This window comes from Balaenoptera borealis, assembly GCF_965194805.1.
Source record: "Balaenoptera borealis genome assembly, chromosome: 1".
NCBI lineage: Eukaryota > Metazoa > Chordata > Mammalia > Artiodactyla > Balaenopteridae > Balaenoptera > Balaenoptera borealis.
In genome coordinates, this window is record NC_138860.1 from 81,010,238 (window position 1) to 81,032,920 (window position 22,683).

General features: G+C 55.2%; 1 protein-coding gene across 15 annotated transcripts in view; it reads right to left on the reverse strand.

Moving 5' to 3' along the window:
* Positions 1-22,683, reverse strand: part of RHBG (Rh family B glycoprotein) — a 64,157-nt gene that overhangs the window by 22,467 nt on the left and 19,007 nt on the right. For 4 of the 15 annotated variants that reach the window (XM_082378701.1, XM_082378714.1, XM_082378706.1 and 1 more), the window contains exons 2-10: positions 19,137-19,323; positions 18,487-18,688; positions 18,217-18,364; positions 16,374-16,540; positions 15,934-16,071; positions 15,717-15,850; positions 15,035-15,156; positions 13,962-14,035; positions 13,362-13,762 (exon numbers count right to left, since the gene is read on the reverse strand). In XM_082378701.1, the coding sequence (XP_082234827.1) occupies positions 13,694-13,762; positions 13,962-14,035; positions 15,035-15,156; positions 15,717-15,850; positions 15,934-16,071; positions 16,374-16,540; positions 18,217-18,364; positions 18,487-18,688; positions 19,137-19,303 (1,221 nt within the window). In that variant the 5' untranslated portion in view covers positions 19,304-19,323 and the 3' untranslated portion in view covers positions 13,362-13,693. Of the gene's footprint in view, positions 1-13,361; positions 13,763-13,961; positions 14,036-15,034; positions 15,157-15,716; positions 15,851-15,933; positions 16,072-16,373; positions 16,541-18,216; positions 18,365-18,486; positions 18,689-19,136; positions 19,324-22,683 lie in introns of those variants that run through there. The other 11 variants (XM_082378709.1, XM_082378713.1, XM_082378707.1 and 8 more) reach the window with 11 other exon arrangements.

Below are 22,683 nucleotides of genomic sequence, written 5' to 3' on the forward strand. Positions count from 1 at the left end.
GAATCTGCTCTCAGAGTCCCACTGAGCATATGCAGATGAGGCCTGTCTGTATGCAAATGAGACCGTCTGTATGCAGATGAGGAAAGAGGGCATTCTCTTCTCAGGGTTACCATAGAGCCCATCCCTACCCCCTTCCCTCAGGGCCCCAGGTGCAGGGCAGCCTGCGAAGAGGCCAGGCCTGGGGAGGAGCAACCTGCAATAGAAGGTTAGACTTCGGGAAGAACTTACCAAAGGAAAATGGCCAGTCCTGTGAAATGAACTGTAGAGGAAATGAGGAATATAGAGGGGCTGCTGAGAGAGCCAGGCGAAAAAGATGGGGGTGGACTGTGAAAGAACATCTCAGTCACCCAGAAACACAGGCAGACTGCAGAAAGCTTTGAAAGGGAGGCAGGAAAAAAAAAAGAACTTCGATTGAGTATCCACTTTGTGCCAGGTCCCACATGGAGTGTCTTCCACTCACTGTCTCACTATTCGGTGATAACCCTGTGAGGCCTTTCACAGATGAGGCCCAGACAGACTGACAGGTACAGGTCACACAGTTTGCAAATGGCAGGGCCCCGGGCTGTCTGACTCCGTGGCAGGCAGCCACGGCTTAGGACCTCCTTACTCCTCCCTTCTGGCAAGCCGCTCCTCCTAACCTGAGGGAAACTGAAGGGCCTGAGGGGTTGGGAGGCTGTGCCTGAGTGAGGAGTGCTGCTACCCGCTGAGGGGAGGTCCGGCTGGGTCTCAGGCCCAGAGAGGGCCTGCCGAGGACTGGGAACTGGCGGTGGAAGGTAGGGTGTGGCTGTGAGGGTAGCTGAGTGGGCAGAAGCCGGGAGAGGGACATCAGGGCTGGGAAGGACGCCAGGGATAATACAGTGGGAGAAACTGAGACCCACAGGGATTGGGAGGGTTGCCCTCCTCACTCAGCAGATCCAGGTCCAAGCTGGGCCTGAACCCAAGGCACTGGGCCCCCAGCCCAGGGCCCCTTCCTGGGAATGCAGAGGCTGGGAGTCGGGGCGTCTTGGAGAATAGCCTCTCCTCTTCCTTCGGTGGCCCCTGGTCCCCCACATCCCATGGTGTAGCCAAGGGCTTTGTGGGGAATCCGTGGGGAAGAGAGGCCCCTTGTTGGCCCATTCATCGTGCTGGAGGCTCGGCCAATGCCAGCCCAGGCACCGGCTGGGCTCTCCTTCCTGGGGGTGCCAGCCGGCCCCCACCCACTGCCACTGCCCGCTCCCCAGCTCTGGTGTTTCCTGGAGCCTCAGGGCTTTGGCCCTGGTCCCGGCTGAAGGATGGCGGGGAGCCCCAGCCCCCGCGCCCCCCGCACCTCGCCTTTCACACGCTGGCACCAGAGCCGTGGGAACGCTGGACGGCAGCTGGGCACCGGTGCCCGGCTCTGCCCACCCCCAGCCCGGCCGACCTCAGAGAGGGGAGAGGAACAGGCTGCCCCAAAAAAAGGCCCCCTCCGGGATGGGGCCCTAGAAATCCTTAGCACTAATTATGAATCTGGGGACAAACAAGGCATTTGCAAGTCAATTAGTGACAGAACTTTCCCAGGAAAGAGCTTCATCCAGGCTCAGCTTCAGACAGGGCCACATGCTGGGTCATCGTGTCCCTCCCCCTGCCTCTGCCCTGCTCAGAGCTCAGGGACAGAGGCCGCCCGATGTTCTGCCAGCCCCTACGTGGCGGAGGGTCTCAGAGCCCTGATGGGCACTGTGGGGCAGGAGGGCAAGGCTGCACTCTGCTGAGGTCAACTGGAGGTCACTATAGCGCTGCCACCAGGAGACGTCCTGTCAGGGCCCTGGCCTCAGTTCCACCCGTGACAGAACCTGGCTGCTCCTGGATGGAATTGTCAAGGAGACAGCTGGCCCGGACAGGGTGGCATGGATGGGTTGACAGGAAAATAGAAGTCATTGTGAAAGGGTCAGGGGGACATGCTACCCGGAGGACACAAAGAAACCAGGACAGGAGGAGACCAAGGGAGAGACAAGTGGTCCCAGGCATCTCAGCTCGTGCCCAGGCAGGAGGCATGTAATCCGAGGGGGCTCAGCCGCACACGTGGGAACTTCAGGCGGACCAGCCGGCCATCTGGGGCCACTTCCCATAGAGAGGGCGACAGAGCCCGTGAGGCGGCTGCTCCCAGGCGGGGAGGCCTTTAGCTGGGAGAGGGGCTCTCTGCTGAGAGGACCCCTTAATTGGGGGAAGAGAGTGAGGGAAGGGGCTATTTGGGGCAAAAGCCCTAGAGCCAGCCTCGCCATCTGAGGGAGATTAAGGGATTATAATTAAAATGCGTTTGAGGGACTCCAAGCAGGTGGGTTGGGGCTGGTGCTAACGATCTAATTGCTGCCTTTAGCCAGGGCTTTAGCCGGGGCCTGGCTGCTGGGGCTCGGTAATGAGTGGGGGTGGGTTCCTTTTAAAGGAGGGTGGGTGAGAAGAGGCGGAGTTGAGGGGCCAGGAGGGGCAGTCTTTCTCTCCACTGTGAACACCTCAGCTCACAGGGTCCTGTGCCCCGGCGGGGCTCCCCCTACTGCTCTCCCTGAGAAACCAAGGGGAAGGCTGCGGCTCAGTGGAGCTCTGGGAGGCCTGGAGAAGAATCTGGGGGGCCAGGAGTGAGCAAAGAGGATACTTACGTTCCCACAGAGACGGGACATTGAGACGGGGATGGTTAGGGTGTCCTGGGAACAGTTACAACGCCAACACGAACTGCAAACATACTCTGTGTCGAGCATTGTACAAAACACTCTATAAACTGATTTCACCCTCACAACCATGGTAAAGTAGGTCTCCCCCTCGGGACTAGAGCTGGGCCCAGCTCCCTGGCTAAGCAGACGCCAGGGGTCCCACTGGCCAGGGGTGGCTCCTTTCTAGGAAGGGACAGATGAACAAACCCTCTCTAGACTCTGAGAGACCTCAGGCTGAGGGGCAAGAGCATGCAGATTGTAGCCCAAAGACCCTGGACTCTGGGAGTCCAGCCTGACCGAGGTGGTGCAGACCCCCTCCTGCCTCTCATGCAGAAGGCACACTAGGGACCTGGACACACATCAGGTGTCACACCGCTAAGCCTTTGCATATGCTGTTCCCTCTCCTTGGAAAGCCATCCCTTCTGCTCTGTTTCTGCCCTTCTGAGAGATCTTCCTCTCCCCTGCAACCCCTAGATCCCCTAAGAGGTAAGGGTTCTCTCTGGCCGCCTAGAGCCTGGCTGAGAAGGTGCTTACCACACATTTAGGAAACAGATGAATGGCCTGGTGAGGGGCCGGTGTTTACTTTTATAACTAAATGTCTGAGCAGCTCTGGGAGGATACAGGGGAGACCAGGAACATTAGTTGCCTCTGGCATGGGAACTGAGTGGTGGAGACCCGGATGCAGGAGGGAAACTTTACTGTGTGGTACACCCTTTCGGGCCTCTAAAGTTTTGTGCCCTTAAAGCGAAGAAATTACTGGGGACCTCCTTGGTGGTCCAGTGGTTAAGACTCCTCGCTTCCACTACAGGGGGCATGGGTTTGATCCCTGGTCAGGGAACTTAAATCCCATATGCCACGTGGCCAAATAAATTTTTTTTTTTTTTTTTTTTGGCTGCATTGGGTCTTTGTTGAGCGGGCTTTCTCTAGTTGCTGGGGGGGGGTGCTACTCTTCGTTGCGGTGTGCGGGCTTCTCATGGCAGTGGCTTCTCTTGTTGCGGAGCACGGGCTCTAGAGCACAGGCTCAGTAGCTGCGGCGCACAGGCTTAGTAGCTGCGGCACACAGGCTTAGTTGCCCCGCGGCATGTGGGATGTTCGCGGACCAGGGCTCGAACCCGTGTTCCCTGCATTGGCAGGCGGATTCTTAACCACTGCGCCACCAGGGAAGCCTCAAATAAATAAATAAATAAATAAAATTAACATTTTAAAAAGTGAAGAAATTATTATTCAGAACTAAACCTAATTTAAAATAATAATTACTGCATCTTTTTTGAAGGCTTGGGAAGGACAGAGTTTAACCCCAAAGGCCAGAGCATAAGAGAACCCCTGAGACTCCTCACTGGGGAGGAAACAGTGCAATTTCAGTTCCTTCTCTCTACCTCCCCCTTCTCCCACCCTGCTCCTGCCTCCTCCCAGGGCCTGGTCCCTGTGCCCCACACTCCGCCTGGTCCTCTAAGAGCATTTCAGTGTTGGCCCACAGAGCGGAAGTGCCCCCTCCCTATCACGTGGGCATTGAGGGCAGAGCCCCTGGATTCTCACTAGCCTTGCACAGGGCAAGTCACTGAAGCTCCCCGAGCCAGCAGCTGCCCCTGTGAACATACAGTGACGGCCTGGCTGCTCTCGCCTGGAGAGGTCTGGGGGCGGCTGCCCGCCCTCCTCTGCGCATGCCCGAGGGACGCTCGCTGCCCAGCCCCAGCCGTGGGCCGCGCTATCTGCTGTGTGCTCCCTCCCCGGCCACCTCCCGTCTCTGTGCCTCCTTGTCCCATCTGGGGCATGGGTGTATCCCTGCCCTTCCTCCCCCTGTATGGCTGAACTGAGGATAAAGGAGCTCTGGGCACCCAGTCTTAGCATTCTTATCTGAAAAATGGGGATACAAACAGTAGCTATTTGCCAGAGCTGTTGGGGGGATTAAATGAGATAATGTATGTAAAGTGCTTGGCTCGGCGGGGCACGAAGTGGGGGCTCATAAATGGTGGCTGTTATTATAGTTATTAAATGGGAGGGACCCTGCAAAATGTGCTAGCCTGGGGAAGGGACTCATCATTATTGCTCTGGCTGGGAATAATGAGGCCTTGTGGTAATAGCCCCTCGCACTCCCAGGCCCCTCTGACAAAAGGACGCAGCGGCTGCGGACGGGCCCGACAAAGTGAGAAGTGAATGGTACATAATGGGACACTTAGGGGCTTAGCCCAGGCTGGGGGGCGCTGGGAAGGACCCTCCGGCTGTGGCTCCAGGTGCTGAAGGACCCCACAGGCCAGAAACCCAAGCCGACGGGCCGCCTTTTCTCTGCTTCAAGGCGGCTTGGCCAAGAGCCTTCAACCACAAACCCAGGTCATCCGGGCCTTCGCTAATATGGACAAAGCGCCCCTAAGTGCCAGGTGCTGCTCTGTGTGTCAGGGCACCAGCCCACACCAACAGACCCCAGGACCTCAGGCCTCGGGAGGCTAGTGTGGGAGACCAACATGAATCCAAACAAATACTCAAAATATGTAGAGATGCTGATGAATGATCTGAAGAAAAATAGGAAGGGAAAGGGAACATAAGGGCTGGAGTCAGGGTGGTGAATTCAACTTAAAATAAGGTGCTTCCGGAAGGCCAGATTTTGTCCAAACTTTTCTTGTGGAAAATGTTAAATAGATGCAAAAATAAATAGACTAATCTAATGAACCCCCATCTACCCCTTATCCAGCTTCAACAACTGCCAGTCTTGTTCCATCTGCACCTCCACCTACTCTCCCCCCACCTCCCGTGTCACTTTGAAGCAAACCCCAGACTTCTCCTTTCATGGAGGATGTGATTTGAACAAAGACCAAAGGAGATGAGGAAGCCAGCCACGTGGTCATTAGGGAGGTGAGCATTCCAGGCAGAGGGAGCAAGTGCAAAAGCCCTGTGCCTAGGATTGGAAGATCAGGCTCTAATCTCAGCTTTGCCTCTACTGGCTGTGTAAACTCACACGAGTCCCTTAACTGCTCCGAAACTCAGTTTTGCCATCTGTGAAATGAGGCTGATGCCCTCACCCCACAGGGAGTTTATAGAGGTGGGATGAGAATCTCTGCGAGTGTTTTATAAAGTAGAGCAACACGCCAGGATCAAGGTCTACTCTCAGAAACTCAGTGTCTTGGTGAAGGTGAAGCAAGGCCCCAGGGTACCCAAGACTAGGTGGGGGTTGGGAAGGGGGTCTGGGGGTGGTTTCCTGCAGAAGGTTACCCCCAAACTTAGTCTAGCAGGCTACGGTGATGGGGAGGGGGCTTGAGCTCAGACCTAGGCCATGTCTGCTGGCCTCCCCCTCACCCCCACCCCCATGGATGGGCCACAGGATCCCAGGCTGCTGGAAACAAGAGAAGGGCCAAAGGCCTGAATGGCCAACTGTTCTCTGAGGAGGCTTGGCCCCCTCTAAAGACCCTTATCACCACCTCCACCTCCCTCCCAGGGTGATTATCACCCAGAGGGGCCTTTCCTGGGGGACACAAAGAGACCCTCCACTCCCATCCTCTAGGCAGGATAATGGGCCATTCACACTGAGGGGACCCCAGCCCCACACCTGGCCCTCTCAGGCAGCCCCCGACAGCCCCATTGTCCCAGGCCCGCCTTGCTCACGGGTGTCAGTGGCAGGGAAGCCCTAGCCCCCAGCTGGAGTGCTCCTGGACTTCCCCCACCTCCCCAGCCGCCTGGACTCTGGGCTCGATCTGGGGGGAGGTGGGCCCACCATTCATCCCACACCCACTCACTCGGAATTTCACTCCTCTCGAAAGTCCTTACAGAGCAATGGGAAAATGGGAGGGAATAATTAGGAAAATCATTAACGTCTCAAGGCCCATCTGAGAGGGATTAAGGGATTAAAAGCCTTCCAACCAATCTCTCCTACTTTAAGGTTGTTGGAGGGGTTTTGTTTCCAGGACTTCTTTTTCCTCTTCTCTTTTCCTGGACTGGGGGACACTAAAGTCTTGGTGGATCCTTCCTTCAAAAGCTGCAGGAAAGAGTCAAGACAGTAAAGTCCGCATGGAGAAGAATGGGGAAGAGCAGGTGTATGGGGGAGGGTCCCTTCCCAAGCTCTCCTGAGCCGCCTTGGGCCACTTCTCCGGACATGGGTGGATAGGGAGGGGTGCAGCGTCCAGGCTGGGCCGGAGGGGAAGCCCAGACAGGCCTGCTGAGAGCGGACCGGCTCCCTTGGAAGGCCCCTGAGAGGCCCAGCCCTGCATGCCAGCCACATACCACCTCCTCCGAGTCCTGGCCGACTGGGTCCAACCGAGGCAAAATGCGCCAGAGGCTCCACGCCACACATCCTGCTCTGGAAGCCCAAGGCTGGAGGTCAGAGAGGAGGGAGCAGTGAGGGAAGACTGAATCAACAAAGCCTTTTACTGTTTGCAGTAAGCAACATACAACCGCTGTCCTTGAGCAACGCATGGTCCAGTGGGGGTGAGCAGGTAAAAATGAATAGCTCGTTACAACACACTGTGAGGCTGGCTGAAGTGTGAAAGGGGGTGAGGGGGTCTACAGAGGAGGCAGACCTCATCTAGTCTGGAGGGATTTGGGACAGTCCCCTGGAAGGGGTGATTTATTTATGAGAGGATCCCTAAGGCCTGGCACCTGGTAGGTACTCAGCAACTGGGAGGTAAATGCTCCACTCGGATGCATCACCCCCTTTTATATGGAGTGTCTCACTGAAATAGTCCCCCTCACCTGGCTTAAGGCAAAGCTGGTATTTGGGTTGCTGGAGAGCAGAGGTGCACGTTAGGGGATGGCCCAAGCTCTCCCTAGAGTCTTCATGAGCTCCATCCTGACCCAGCCCTGAACATTCTGGGGAAGAAAGATACTGGCAGCACGTGGCTCACACAGTGCCCTCCCCCCCACCAACACACAGACGGTTCCAGTTTGGGGGCACCCTGGAGTGAAGGCGGCACCTCCGTTTCTCTGGAAGGCTCAGCTAAACCCCCTCTGAACTTCTGTACCCACCAACCCTTGCCTCGAAGACCTGAAGCCTGGTGGGGCAAAATGGAGGCAGGCGGGAGCCATCCCAGAGCCAGCACCTCGCCAGTGGTGCGGGTGATAGATGCTGGCGGCTGCAGCCCTCTGCAGCATTAATAACCACGTTTACAAATGGTCTTAATTAGCAACTGCCAACAAGAAGCCCGGTACTAATTCCACCAATAATCGAGGATTGCGGGGCGCGGACGGGAACGCGAGTGAGGGGATGGATGGCTTGCAGATACCGTGCAGCTGTAGGGTCCAGCGACAGCAGAGGCCAGCTGAGTGGCTGGAGGGCTGGGAAGACGGGGGACCCTGCCCCCACCGGCTCCCACACCAGGGTTCCTTGACCCCCCACGGCGCAGCCTCCTCAGATGGTGTTGGGACAAAATGAAGCGTGAGGAATTGCAGGGAGGAGGGGAGATCTCTGTCTGCGCCGTCAGAGCCAGAACCCAGACAGCAGCCTGTGGGATGAAGGCGAGCCTGTAAAAGCCCAAGTGAAATGAGCTAGAAGGGGATTGGGAACAAGCCCCACAGTGTCCTGGAGCCACATTCCTTGCTCTGGGGAGACGGAGATGGATGGTGCTGAGCTGGGAAGGAGGGGACACTAGGGTTGGGGGGGGCGCAGCTTCTCCAGCTGAGGGCTCCCCTGCCAAGACGAGTAGGGTGGGAAAAGCGAATTTAAGAATCCAGCCGGTGCCCCAGCACAACAAAGCCCACTTCCTCTCTCAGCCTCAGAGCCAAGATGGGTCTGCTTGGGTCCTGCCCAGGGACCTTCCAAAGACCATCCAGAGCAGGCCCAGAGAGCTCCAGAAATCCAGGCCAAAGAGAGAGAGGGCCCCCTTCAGAGCAGGTATCTCTGGTCCAACCTCTTCTGGGGACCACCTGCAAATGTCCTGGAAGAGAAGAGGGAGGGTCGTGGGAGGAAGGATGTGTTCTGGGGCTCAAGCGGGTGGAGCCTCTAGCCATGTGTGGAGACGTACGGGGGCCTGGGTTTGGCTTCTTTCAGATGTGGCTTTTGGGGTCCCCGGAGGAGTTTCCATGAGGCTGGGCAGCCCCAGGTCAGAATGTTTTGGAGGGTTCCAGGTTGGAGCAGAGACCCAGTGAGGAGTTGGAGGAGGGCCCACTTCCAAAGGTGGGGAGTGGGGGTGGACAGAACTCTGGCTGCTTCCCTGGCACCATGAACTGCCTCAGCTCCCAGCCCACATCCCCTGACCCCAACTTTCCTCTTATCTGTCTCCCAAATGCTATCCCAGGAGGCCAGGCTCCACTGCCCACACTGTACCTCCACCTCCCCAGAATGGAGTTGCCATGCATGTTGTACCTCGATCGTCACAGAGGCCAGGAGGACAGAAGGAAGAGCTCCGTCTTAGTGAAAGCCTGGGCCAAACCAGAAATGAACAGGCCTCTGAGGCAGCACTAGAACCCCTGCTTCCCGGAAGACTGCCTGCCCTACCAGCATCTTCTCCCTCCTCTCCCCACTCAACTCTCTCCTGCCTTACTGGAACTGAAAACCTGGACTTCCTGGGACAGTTCTCATTTTGCTGTTGCCCTGATTGATTTTGCCCCGAAAACCTTATGAGTGAGTCTCAGAAGCATCATTGTTTCAAGGGCCCAGGCACCATTTCTGAAAGAGCTCCCACCTGAGTGGCATCAGCCCTTGATCATGAGCCTGTGTGGGAGTTTAGGAAAGGTGGAATCAGGTCCTGCACCTTGCAGAGTCGAAAGCCCAGTTACTGGAGCTCAGCCTGTAAGCACCCAAGTGCAGAGGCCAAGTTCCCAGCTAGAATGGACTCTGCTTCCAGCATAGAGTCCCTTGTCTACTATCCAGTGTTGGGCCAATACCATCTGTTAGATGGGCACAAGCTCCTGGACTGGGGGGCAGAGGGATGCACGTTTCACTTGTGGGAGGGGACTTTCTGTGGCAAACCGCTCCCCCGCACCTCTACATCACTGGAGAAATTTCTTTCAGTCCTGCATGGCTAGGGTTTCTCCCAGTAAACGGTGGGCCTTCTTAACTGGTGGTGGCAGCAGAAGGAAGCAGGAAGGAGGCCTGGACTGGGCCTGGGGCTCATGAGTCACAGAGGATCCCTTGGGGGCATCTCTGTCCAGTAACCTGCTTTGGGGAAACCATGAGTATTTCCCTCAAGGTTCTGGAAGGGAACTGGCTCCAGAGACACCTCTGGTCAATGTAATGTGAAAAAATGGATGGAGATGGAGAGGGCAGTTAACAGGTAGGGAGGACGGGAAGAGCATCAGCGATAGGCTAGGTTTAACCTCCAAGAGACGAGGCTCAGAAATGAACTGATTTGTGTGAGTGGGGGAGCCAAGTTGGGCGCCCACCAAGGTCTGACCCCAAAGTCAAGGCTCTCTGGGAACAGGAGTAGGTATGGAGGGAACAGGTGACCACCCCTCCTTGGCCCCAAGGCCTGGTTTGGGTCGCCTTCTTCCTTCCTCCCCGGGCTGGCGAACTCCGATCGGCGATCAGACGGCGGCACAGAGACAATAGCGCTCTGTCCCGGGCGGGCGCTCCGGGAAGACAGCTCATCCCTATGCAGGGACGGCCTCCCCCACCCGGGCCTGGCCGTCAGCCCCTTTCAGGCGGTGGAAGCCGGGGCGGCGGCAGAGGGGGATTCTCACAGGCCGTTGGACATTTGCATAGCCCGCTCGCCCGCCCGGAGACATTGGCCCGCATTGTTCCCGGGCGGCGGCGGCAGCGGCGGCGGGCGCACGGGCCGGGGCGCGCGGGGCGGCGCGGAGGACCCGGCTGGGAGCGGGCGGGAGGACCAGACAAAGGAGACGGGGCGCGCAGAGCCAGGCGGGGGAGATCTTGACGGTGGGAGAGAAATATCGGGGTGAGGTGGGGGGGGAACGCGGCTGCCGAGTTAGTCTGTCCCGGGACTGCCACCGACCCCCACTTCGGACACCCACGCCGTGTCTAATTCCTCCCTGAGCTGGGGCCACCATGCGCCGTGATTTGAATCCCAATAGCGGGGCATCTCAGGCCTTCCCCAGGCTACGCAGGTTCAGGGCGCCAGGTCCTCCAGAGGTCAGAGGAGCAACTCCTAGCTCCTGGCCCAGGGGGCTCTGGCCACACAGGCACAGAAGCACCCTGAGGTGCGTGGGGAACCTTGGACCTCCCAGCCAGATGTCTGGGCAGGAAGCTCTGTTGTCGCCCACACATACTTGTGCCAAGCCCGTACAGCTCCACCTCCAGAAACCCTTCCCTAATGCCTCTGGCTCTGCTGGCTTGACACTGACCCCAGCGCAGCCAATCTTCCCCATCAGTGGGGCCCTGGGAGGCGAGCAGGGGCCCAGTGTCCTCGTCCATCATTGTCTCCAGAGCTCAGGCACTGGGGCTGGACAGACAGAGTTCATGAGTGGGCAAGTGTCTGATTGTCCTGCATTGAGAGTGATAATGGTGGTGATCAGAGGGGCTGTCCCTGAGGGGCAGAGGCCTCATTGTCCTGAAGGGGTGAGGAAGGAGCCCCCTTGGCCCCTGTCCCCGCCATCTTCTTGACCTGCTCATTGTCACCCTGTCGACCCAGCCTGAATGGATGGGCCACCATGTGGGGAACCAATGGTGCTGAGCCAGGGGCTACAGGAAAGATGGGGGAGGGGCTCAGTCTTGGTGCAGCAGAGAGGCTCCAAGGATACCTGTCTTTCCTGCCCTCTGAGCTCCCTGCCTGAAAGCAGTAATGGGACGATCACCCCCATACCCAAACCAGTAATGATGGCTCAGTCCATCATCTGGACCGAACAATCTATGGACTGCCCACCAGGGTGCTAGGCACTACAGGAAAAGCTGGGGGAGGGAGAGGAGGAAATGCAGAGGGAAAAACAAAGGGCCTGGTTTAGAAGAGTTCAGTCCAGGACAGAGTCCCCTGAGCCATGAAGCCAGGGTGCTGGATCTTGTAGTAGAGCTCAGCAGCGTCTCCCAGGCCATGAGAGGCTTTATGGGGGTGATGGAGCCTGAACTCTCCGGTTAGGGGATATTCAGGGCCATCTCTTGTCGGGCAGCCATCACCCTTTCTCAGGGATCTCTTGGTGGGCCACCCTAGGAACTGTAGCCTTTCCTCCCTTAGAAGCTGGCTGGGTAATTGTCCTCTCCCAGGGAGGGTTCAGTTGTCACTTCTCCAGGAAGCCTCCCTGGATTGAGATGGGAGCGATGACCAGCCTAGGCTAGAGCAGCCCCTTTTTGTCAAGCCTGGAGGAGATTTGGTTGTGGTCAAGAAAGAACCAGAGTAGAAGGAAAGGATCAAGTGGGAAAATGGTGGTGGTATGTGTAGTAAATGAATACTCGTAGCCTTTCCCACCCAGGATAAGCAAGGGCAGGGAGGGTCTTATCCTTAAGTCTCTCCGTTCCTATAAGTCTTTCAGATCTCTGTTTGAGGACTGCTCGGGGAGCTCAGGGGCAGAACAGGTCAGCTGGCTGTACCTGGATCCATGCAGAGGCAGAGCAATGGCTCTGCAGGGTGAAATGGGGGATGGGCCTCTGCTTGCCCAGACTCCCTCCCAGCAGGGGCTGACAGGACAGGGTACCTTTTTGCAATCTCAGCAGTCATCCTGCCTCAGCACAAGGTTGTCCCTCCAGCATACCTACCCCAGCCAGCAATGGTCAGGGGAGGCTGTGGAGGAAGGAGGGGGAGCTCAAGGGGAGGGATATACCAAACATATTTGGGCCACATGGGCAGGGGTGGTTCCCATGGGGCACTTCTCTCTCAACCGCCCTCCTTGTTCCTCAGCTTTTCCTCAACTCTGTGCTTGATTTCTTTCCCCAGCCAGACTCAGTCGCTTCAGCTACAGTGAGGATGGAGCCTCGTGGGAGCACCTTTTGCCCCTGTCCCAGAACAAGGCCTCAGAAATCCCTCCTTCGGTTCCTAGGTGTGCATGGGTTTTGGTTTTGAGGAAGAGGTCTCTAGTCATGCTCACTCCTGCCAGAAGCCTGGGGAAGAGCAGGAGAGGGCAGAGGGGGGTCCCAGTACTTCAGGGTTGGGAAAGGAGCTCTGGTCTACTGGGAGGATGGATTCTCTGTTGAATGAGAGATCTGGAATGACATGTGGTAGGGACTGGGAGTTCATAAAAGTCTTGTGGCATGAATAGTGAGGACCAGAGCTGAAGCAGACAGGGATGCCGTTAGGCTGTTAGGAAGGACTTCCCATTCTTGGTAGAGGATGGAGGGGCAAGAAAGGCCACATCTTCCTCTGCTGGGTCTGGAGCACCCTCTGGTGGTCAGATGGCTTCAGGCTGACGGAAGCCCCATTCTCTGCAGTAACTCATTTGCCCTTCCTAGGCCCCACTCCTCAGACTCGGGACAGGGTCATAAGTTGGTGCCTGGGGGCTGGCTGCTTCCAGCTTCTGAGGAGTTAGTGGCAAAGAACTCCTTTTGCCTCTCTTAGTCCCAGCAGGGGCCCTCTTCCTACTCTGTTCAGAGGCCACCCAAGTTCAGGGTCAGAGTGGCAGCCATTCTGGAATAAGAGGAGCTCTGCAGCAGCCTGAGCTGTCCTATAACAAACACAGACTTGCTGGAGGAGAATGAGCTCCCTGTCTCTGGAGGCAGGTAAGCCCAGTCTGGGCATCCACCTAGCAGAACACGGCATCCTAGTGGGAGTTCCATGGACCCAGGGAGGCAGGATATTGTCACCACTAAGGTCCTTTCTCATCCGAGGTTCCCACATTGTGAGTTAGATGGTAGGAGGAGCCCCCCAAATTCCCAGTGCCCAAAAAAAGGAGTGAGAGTCCTCGGTGACCGTGGTATTTATCACCCTCAGGGAGTCAGGCCCTGGCTCAGGGTTCACTGTAACAGAGTGATGCTGGTCCAGCGGGTCAGCAGTCACTTGGGTGCCTCACTTGCAGGGCGTGGGGCGGTGGGGTGGGGCTGTGTGAGGCTCTCCCCTCACCACGCTAGTTACTGCCCCTCCCCCAATGCTGCCTATGGTAAGGAGGCTCCTTCCGGCTCCTGTCTTCTTTCTTGCAGCAGAAGTGATGGGAACTAGAAAAGAAAAGCTTCCCAACGGTAGCCAGCCATCATCTTCTAAAAGGAGAGCATCCTTTCAAGGCCTGGAAGCAAGTTAGGCCCGAGTCTCCGGTTCCTCTGCCCTCAGCGGTCCCTGGGCTAAGTCCTCATGCTCCCCAGGCACCTGGAGGGCAAGGATGGAGAAGCACGTGAAGGGGCAGCTCCAGGGGGCTGGAGACCACAGCTCAGGGGGGGGACGCCAGAGGAGAAGGAGCAAGCGAGGAAGGAAAGAGGCGGGTTGGATCAGAGGAGTTGCGGCAGGGAAGGGAAGGTTGGAGGGTGAGAGAGCCCTATGGGCCTGAGGGGCTGCAGCCACATCTCACCTCCCAGTAAATCTGGTCCTCGTAGCACTGGGAGTCTGGCGGGGAGTCCAAGAAGGGCAGCCTCAGCAGGAGCCCTGGTGGCAGTAGGGGATCATGTGTGAGGCTTTTTGCCACCCCCATGGGGGAGATTGCCGCTCAATACCACCGGGCACAGAGGAGCCAGGAGGCATGAGGTCAACGTGATGCCTGGCATAGGCAAATCACAGCGGTATTTATCGAGCACCAACTTTTGCTAGGCCCTATGCAAAGTGCTTGACAAGCATTGCCCTCCTTAAGCAACCACAGCGGCCCTGCAAGGTGAATAGGATCCCTCTGTTACAGAGAAGGGGGCCAAGGCTTAAAGAAGTTAAATAACTTATTCAAGTTGGCACAGTTGGGAACGGACCAAATATTGAGTCTGTCATGAACCACAGCTCATAAGCCTTCTGTGGCCGCCTATCCAGGAGGGGTGCAGAAAGTGTTTATTGAGTAAATAAGTAATTAAATGAATGAATGAATGAGCTGAACCTTGTTTGAGAATGAAAATCTCAGGGTGGGAGCAGGAGGGTGGGGCTACTCAATCAGACGTTTTATTCTGAAGGCCAAAAGGACTAAGGCCAGATATCAGGAAGGACTGCCTGACCTGGCATCAGTGGGCAGGCTGCCTCTGTGGAAGGTTTTTGTGCTCCAGTCTAGTGATGAGCCAGGCAGGCCTCTTCCCTCCCTGCCCCGGCCCCACACGCCTCAGGGCCTCAGCCTGGGGTTGGGCTGCCCTCTAGTGGGTAGAGGGAGCAGCACAGGGAAGGCACAGAGGAGAGGGATCTGTCAGCCCCTAGCAGGCTTCCCACCTTCCCTTGGCACCGGAAGGGAGCAAGTACCCTTGGTCCTACTTATCTGGAGGAAGTTACCCCTTAAATGTACAACGCCACCCTGCACCTGGCACAAAATAGGTGCTCAACAGATATCTGTGAGTAAATGAATGGCAGGGGGATGGGATGCAATGGCCCTTCCTCCAGAGAAACCCCCTCCTCTGTCTTCTGCCCTCCCTGGAGCTCCTGCCAACGTCCCTCCCCCACCCAGCCAAGATCACTCACCTCCAAGGCTCCCACCCACAGAGGCAAATATCAGTGTGACAAACAGTCCGAAGAGCTGGTGCATGGCCTGAGACGTCGCGCTGCGCTGGCCCTTGGCTAGGAGCGGAAACACGCTCTCTAGGCTGCAGGGAGGGGAGAGTGTGGGGAGACAGGGACGGAGCACGGAGCCAGGGCTGGTCGGTGCATCAGTGCACTGCACCGCTTCCTGCAGCGGCCAAAAGGGCCTCAAGGGAGCTGCCAGGCTGAGTCACCTCCGGGCCTTTGCTCCAGTCAGGCCCATAGCCTGGAACACCCTCCCACCTCCCGTGTGCCAGCAACACCCTCACACCTTTCAAGGCTCACTTTGAGGGTCACTTTTGCCTGCCCTCTCTTCTGAGCCCTGATGTGCAAAAATCTATCCTAAGGGTCAGTATCTCTTATCTGACCCTTTAGTAATAACACTATTGAAATCATTTGTTCAATGACCTTCTGCTGCACTTGAGTGAGGACCAAGAGGGCAGTCCCCAGTCTTGTACACTCCAGTTTCTTCAGCTCCCAGGAGGTAGAGGAATGAATGAATGAATGAAAGAAAATAGACAGCTTTTTCTTGTTGGTCCACAAAAGGAGAAAGAGAGTGAGGGACTTAGTTCCAGGGGGATATCGATTCCACTGGGGATGGGGGGTGAGGGTGGGGAGAACTTACCCATCTCCGTAAGCTTCATGGGTGGCCAGCCCAGCCACAAGGACCCCCAAGAGCGCTCCCAGGACCCCAGGCATCCCATGGAGGTTGTGGACACCACATGTGTCTTGGACTTTGAGTTTTGACTCAAGGATGGGCTGGAGAACAGGACACCAATAATGAGTCTCGTGTGCCCCCAGAAGACCCCCTGTTCTGCCCAGGGCTCAAGAGGCATCTGTACCGTGAAGAACTTGTACCCCAGTGTGGAGACGGTCCCAGCCAGGAAGCCAGCTACCAGAGCCCCAAAGGGTGTCAGCATCATTTCAGCCGATGTCCCCACCACAACCCCTCCAGCCAGTGCGGCATTCTGGACGTGGACCTAAGGGAGCACAGAAGAACAAGGCATTGGAGGCCCTTTCAGATCGTCACACCCACACCCAACCCAACCCCGCCCACCACAGTGGCACCTACTACTTCTGAAGTCCCCCCACCATCTAACCCTCTAACTCTCCTGCTATCCTATCATCACCTCATGCTCCGACCCAACGCCTCCAGGGCAGATGGAGCCCCCTGTGCCTGTGCCCTTACCTGTTCCCCTGGAGAATCCGCCTTGCAGGGTCTCCGATCTCTCCCCCGCCTCCCAGTCCATCCCTCTGCCTCTCCCAAGCCTCTACTCCATACCATGTCCAGCCGCCCATCCCTCCCGACAAGGGCTGACAAGGCGAAGGTGCTAAGGGTGCTGGCAGTCAAGGAGTAGTACGTGTTGAGAGCCGTCCGATGCTGCCCATCCCCCAGCGTAGTGGGTGCAGAGTTGAAACTAGGCCAGAAGATCCATAGGAAGATGGTCCCTAAATGGTGGGCAGGCAGGCAGAATGAGAGGAAGGAGGTGACTTCCCCACAAGGTACAAGCTGTGTAACTGCACTCAAGTCACCTACTCTCAGCAGCCTCAGTTTTCTCATCTGTAAAGTGGGGATAGTGATACCTACTTTATAAAGTGAGAACTAAATGAGGTGATACATACGAAGTGCATAGCGCATGGCCTAGTCAGTACTAAATGTTCAACAAATGGTAGCTATGGCAGGGTACTGGCACAAAAGGGAGCTACTTGATTGAAAACCACAGGGGCTTGAGATTTTTTAAGTATCAGAAAAGGAAAGAAAAAAAGGCAAAGGGCACGACATGTCAGGCACTAATCTGGTACTTGATATACATAAGAGGAAAATCATTTGTTTTACAACCTCAACTGCCCCCTGGAGAGGGTGGGCTCTGCCATGAGCACCGATGGGCTGGGCCTGCGCATCTGGGGTAAGGACTGGGAGCTCCATATGCCCTGCCTGCGGTTCCCAGGTCAGTCCTGGAGGGAGACGGGGAGGGGCCAAGGGCAGGTGAAGGGGAGCCTCCCTTTGGGGACCCCATAGGGTAGGGTCAGCAAAGCAAAGAGGCTTGAGAGACTGCCCCTTAGTCCTGAGTGGTCCTTGGGTTGCGACGTAACTTCTGCACCTCCACAGTCTGATTAAAATCTACCACACATACACATGCGTCTTCGGAGAAGAGTTTTGGGAGGAATCAAGGAAGAGGCCAGTTTTCCTGTCTGGAAGGAGCTGGGAGGCAGAGGAGGTCTGAGAATGTAAGCCTCGCAGGAAAGCACGCACAGGCATCTTGGGGAGGCCTTTGGACTTCAAGCTAAACTTATCTGCGTCTCAAAGGGCAAGGAGGCCTCAGCTGACCTAGGGTTCCACATGCTCTATTTCACAACAAACCCAGATGTGAGCAAGAAATACAAAACCAGTCTCTTTTTAATGTAAGAATGGGCACTTCGGTCACTACTCAATACTACCTTCAAGAACATAAAATCCGGATTTCCTTTCCTGACTCATTAGTGAACAAAGAGAGAGGAGAAGAGGCCAAGGCGGAGGTATGCGCTTAGAAGAAACAGGTGGTGATGATGGGGCTTGCAGGTCAGACCCTACTGCTCGCAGGCGTGACCTACGACCTCTCCTTCTCCCCCTTGAGAGTGCAGGGGCTTCCAGGAAATCTCCTGAGAGGACGTGACCTCAGGAGGGGGGACGAAGCCCCAGGGACAAAATCCTGGAGGTTAGAGATGGGGAGAAGCTGAGTCTGGCTGGAGAGAGAGCGCGGGGAGAGTGAGTGGGGAGGGGGGAAGGGGGCGAGGAGCGGCCAAGATCCTGCAGGGGTGGGTGTGCCAGGCTGAGGAGTCCGGTTTCTAACTGTCTGTCAGTAGTGGGGGCCCTGGAGGCCTTTAACAGAGATTGATGCCATCAGACTTCGATTGAGAAAGGCCCCTGGGATGGATCTCAGGGCATGTGCATACCCTAGTGCTGAGTTCTAAGAACCTGTCATAAAACGACTGAGAATGGTGAGCACGGATTCCCGGGGCTCTGGTGGAAGAATCTGAGTTGGAAGGGAGTTCCCAGCCAGAACCCCAAGGATTCTAGGTGGCACCCCAAGACCAGGCCTGGAGATGAACCGGCCCCGTACCCACCACACCTCAGCAGGCCTCACCAATCATGGCAAAGAGGTCCGAATGGTAGACGGAGCCCTGGCGATGCTTGCTCTTCTCCAGCTGGGGCCTATAGAGGACCCTGGAGAGGACCAGCCCGAAGTAGGCACCAAAAGTGTGAATAGTCATGGAGCCTCCTGCATCCTTCACCTGGGGAGGTGGAGCTGAGGTGGAGGGGCAGCCCCTCGCCCCGACCCCTACCCGACGCCCTCCCTGCTCAGGGCCTGGCCCTGCCCACCCTCACTCCTTACCCCATCCCCATCCAGACTCACCCCGAGGAGACTAAGGAGCACAAACTCGTTGAGGCCAAATAGCACCACCTCCAGCAGGGCCATGAGCAGCAGCTGAGCCGGCCCAGTCTTGCCCAGTATGGCACCAAAGGAGATAAGCACAGCCCCAGCGCAGAAGTCAGCATTGATCATGCTGGGGGGTTGGGATGGGGAGGGTGAGAGGGGGCTGGAAGCGAGGGCAGCCCTGGGCGGGTGTGGGGAGGGGAGGAGGCAATGAGCCTACCCATCTAAGCTCTTCCCTGGTAGGCAGGAAGGTATCACCTCGCCTTTTTTGTGGATGCGGAAACAGAGTCTCAGGGAGGTTCTGGTACTCAGCAAACAAAGCCCACAACAGGTGGAAGAACCAGATCTTGAATCAAGAGCTCCTCTGAACCCTGCCCTTTTCCATGACACTATCTATCCTCCCAACATCTCTTGGGTAATAAGGGGCCTAAAGAAATGGGGAGGTGGGGGCTCGAGGATGGGAGAAGAAATTAGGCAACAGAACAGGCAGGGCACCTAAAAGAAATCAACTGATGGGTCAAAAACCTGGGTCAGGGAGCAGACTTGAAGGACTGGGTTTGAGCTGGGTCCCTTGGACAGGGGCCTCCCAGGTAGACCTGAGGGGAGCCAGGGTGGCCGCCACTGCCCACCTCTCTACGCCTACATGGATGTGGCCACCGTGGAAGGAGTGGAAGAACCCCTGGACGAGTGTGGACCACTGCAGGGCAAAGGCGGCCAAGAGGAAGGTGAAGCCCACGCTGCTGAAGCCGTAGCGCTGCAGGAAGACCATGAGGAAGCCGAAGCCCACGAAGATCATGGTGTGCACATCCTGGAAGCCTGCAGGGGTGAGGGGGGGGCATTCAGGGCTGCCACCCATCCACCAATCAGCCATCCTGCCAGCGCCCCCAGCTCTCACCAGCCAGGGCCGCCTTGAGGCTGGAGCCGAGCCTATAAAACTCCCTGGGCATGGCCGGCCTCCCAGCCTGGGTCCCCCATGCAGAGCTGGCCAGCTTGGAGCAGTGGGACCCAGACCATCCCTGCTGTCGCCATGTCAGAGCAAGAGAGTAGAGCCTTTCTCTCTCTTCTCTGCCCCACTCATTTGCCCTATCCCTGGGTCGCTTACAACCAGCGAGAAGTCCAACCTTTCCTGTGTTCTTTCCTGGCACAGTCCCTGCCCTCTGTGCTGGAAATTCTCTTCCCCTTCCGGCTTTTCTTCAATTTTCCCTTTCTGTCGGAAGTCCTTCTTGATGTCTACCCTCCATTCCTCATACTTCAGAATCTATACCTCTCCATTTTCAGGATTTTAAATTTTATAAATTAATTTACAAAAATAACTTTAAATTGTTAACAGAGATTACCTCAGGAAAAAGAAATTGAAGGGAGGGGGCCAGGCTGCTGAGCTGTACGACTCCGGTGCAAATAACGCCCCCTGGAGGTATGCAATATGGCCACACCGGGAAGGAGGATTTTACCCTATAGTTTGTTTCTTTCTATACTTTGAATGTTTTAATTTTATAGATGAATCACTTGAATTTTTTTAAGTGTCAGTGGGGTTTCTGGGCAGGGAGATTTGGGGTCTTTTCTGTTTGCTTTCTATTCTGTGTAAAAAAATCTAAAATAATAAACAGTAATAGTGAACATGAGATAAGTACAACAATTTGCTTTCGTATTAGTTTGTCCTGTACCCCTCCCCCCACTACTTGTAAATAGGGTTTGAAACACAACCTAGTATGATGTTCAGCCAGTGCATCTGGTCCTGTTTCCTTTGTCTTGGGTCTATGTACCCATAATGCTGCGCTATCTTTGGCTTTGAGAAATACTAGAGAAACACTTGAGTGCATTACTGCATTTGTTGGAAATAACTTACTGAGAAACAGGGTCAACCATGACCATAAACTCTCCTTTCATAGCTCCATGTGAGAAATTTCTCCTGGAACTTAGTACTAGGAAATGTCATTTCCCCTGAGGAACCAGGAACCGGTTTGCTTTCCCTCATTCATGTGATAGTTGTTTACTAAGCAGTCATGCATCAGGCTCTGGGAATGTAGAGCTGTCGGTGGAGGACAGCCATCAAAGGATCAAAGAATCACATTTGTGAGGCTTCCTTGATTCTGATGAGAACACATACCTGACCATATTACCCCTTTTTCCTGGCTGCCTGGAAGCTCAGAGCTACATTGGAATTTCAACTATAACAACTGTAGGCCTTCACAGTGTTCATTATTTGTGTACTGCTTTTATACTTTTCTTTTCTTATTCACACGTTTTTGTTGTAAATGACCTCGTCTCTTGTAGAAAGAGGCAGATCACAAAGAAAATCACAATCACCTTTTTTGTTTAAAGGTGAAGCAGCAACAAGCCAAAAATTTATTATTGAACTTTAGAATGTAATCAATAACTTTGAGAGAAGCAAATTTTTATGCTTTTGTGTGTGTGTTTGTGTGTTGTGTATAGGCTGATAGGAAATGAGTTTGCAAGCCCCTGGCAGAGGGTTGGGTGCATGTTGGAACTGGAGGTCTACAGCTCAGCTGCCAGCCCCAGTGGCCAAGGGGGTGAGGGTCTGGAGGTCCACTGGCCTCACTAAATGTCCCCACCACTGTGCCACTTTTCCAGCCCTGCTCACTCCCCAAATCACCCAGATCTCTCTTCCCTCTCAGATCTTAAAACCCAACAGAAAAGGAGAGGTATCTTTTAGAACTCAGCCCCAAGCCTAAGTTCTTTTAGCCTCGCGGCCTGACTTGTTTTCTCCTTGTGCAAACAGTAAAGGGGGTGCCGTGTCTGTTCTTTTGCCCAAGGATAGCAAAACAACAAAGGGGGCTGGGTCATGCCCATTTCATGCTGAAACCGCTCCAGAACTTGTCTTAAATGGCAATAATATTTACATCTCCCACCCTGGGTTTGTTTGGAATCAAAACTCAATCCCTTGGCCTTTCACCTGGAGTCTAAAAATCAAGAAATCTCCTTTACTCATTCCACTCTGTGGAACATTCCACACAGACATTCTCCATGGACTGTGGTGGGTAAGGGGCTATTCCAGCTGGAGGCAGGGGGATAGATGAGATGACCCCTCAACATTCCCTTCAGGGGATCCCTGGATTGGGCAGGATGGAGCTTGTTTTCCATCACATCCCCACCCCCACCAAACCCATGCACCTTTGGTTGGAGAGAAGATAAAAGCCCTCTAGGAGAAAAAAAAAAAAAAGAAAAAAGAAAAAAAAAAAAAAAGCCCTCTAGGAGCACCTATCACCCTCCCTCCTTCCCTTACTGCCCCTCCCCAACCGCACCAAATGACTCCTGAACAAGGTCAGACTGTGGGACAAGGGGACAGTTAAAGCTGGGGCTTTAGCATCTAACAGAGCTGGATTTAAATTCCAGCACCTCCCTCGTCCACTTCTCACCGTGTGACCTTGGACAAGCCACTTAACCTCTCTAATCCTCAGTTTCCTCATCTGTAAAGTGGGGATATAAAATGTGAGAAGCAGGAAAAAGGGAGTGGTAAGCTGGGGAGGCCATCTCCCCCCACCACTCCACCCCCACGTGCCTTTAAGAAGGCAGATAGGGCTGTATTCTCTAGAAAAGTCACAAACCACTCTGGTCCCAGTCACTTCCCCCTGCCCCCACCTCAAGAAAATCCTGATTCCATTTGTCCTAAATCCCTCTCCCTGCAAGTCAGGTCTCAGAGATATATAAAAAAGAACCTGTCCATATTTTGTCTTAGAACCCTTTCTCATCTTGCTTCTGTGTCCCCTGTATGCCTAGTCTTTTTCCCTAGTCTTTCCCCTTCTTTCTTTTTTTTTTTTTTATTTTTTTATATAGTTGCTTTACATGTTGTGTTAGTTTTCCCCCTCTTTCTTATTTTCCATTACTTGCCTCATAGGATAAGAGGTTTGTAATGTGGGGGAAAGTCTGCAGATGGGGAGTCAAGAGACCCGGTTCTAGGCTGGCTAACTTGCTGTGTGAGCTTGGGCAGTCACATGACCTCTCTGGCTCTCTCTCCACATCTGAGAGGAGTGGACCAGATGAGCTCTAAAGGCGCTTCCTATAGAGATAACAGACAGACACTCAGAGCAGCCATGCACTTGGCATTGGCTAGTCCCACAGCTAAACAACATCGGCAAAACTCTCTTTCATCTCCCAAATCAAAGGGCAGTGGCTACACCACCCTCTGGCCCTGACCACTTCTCTTGGACACAGGGA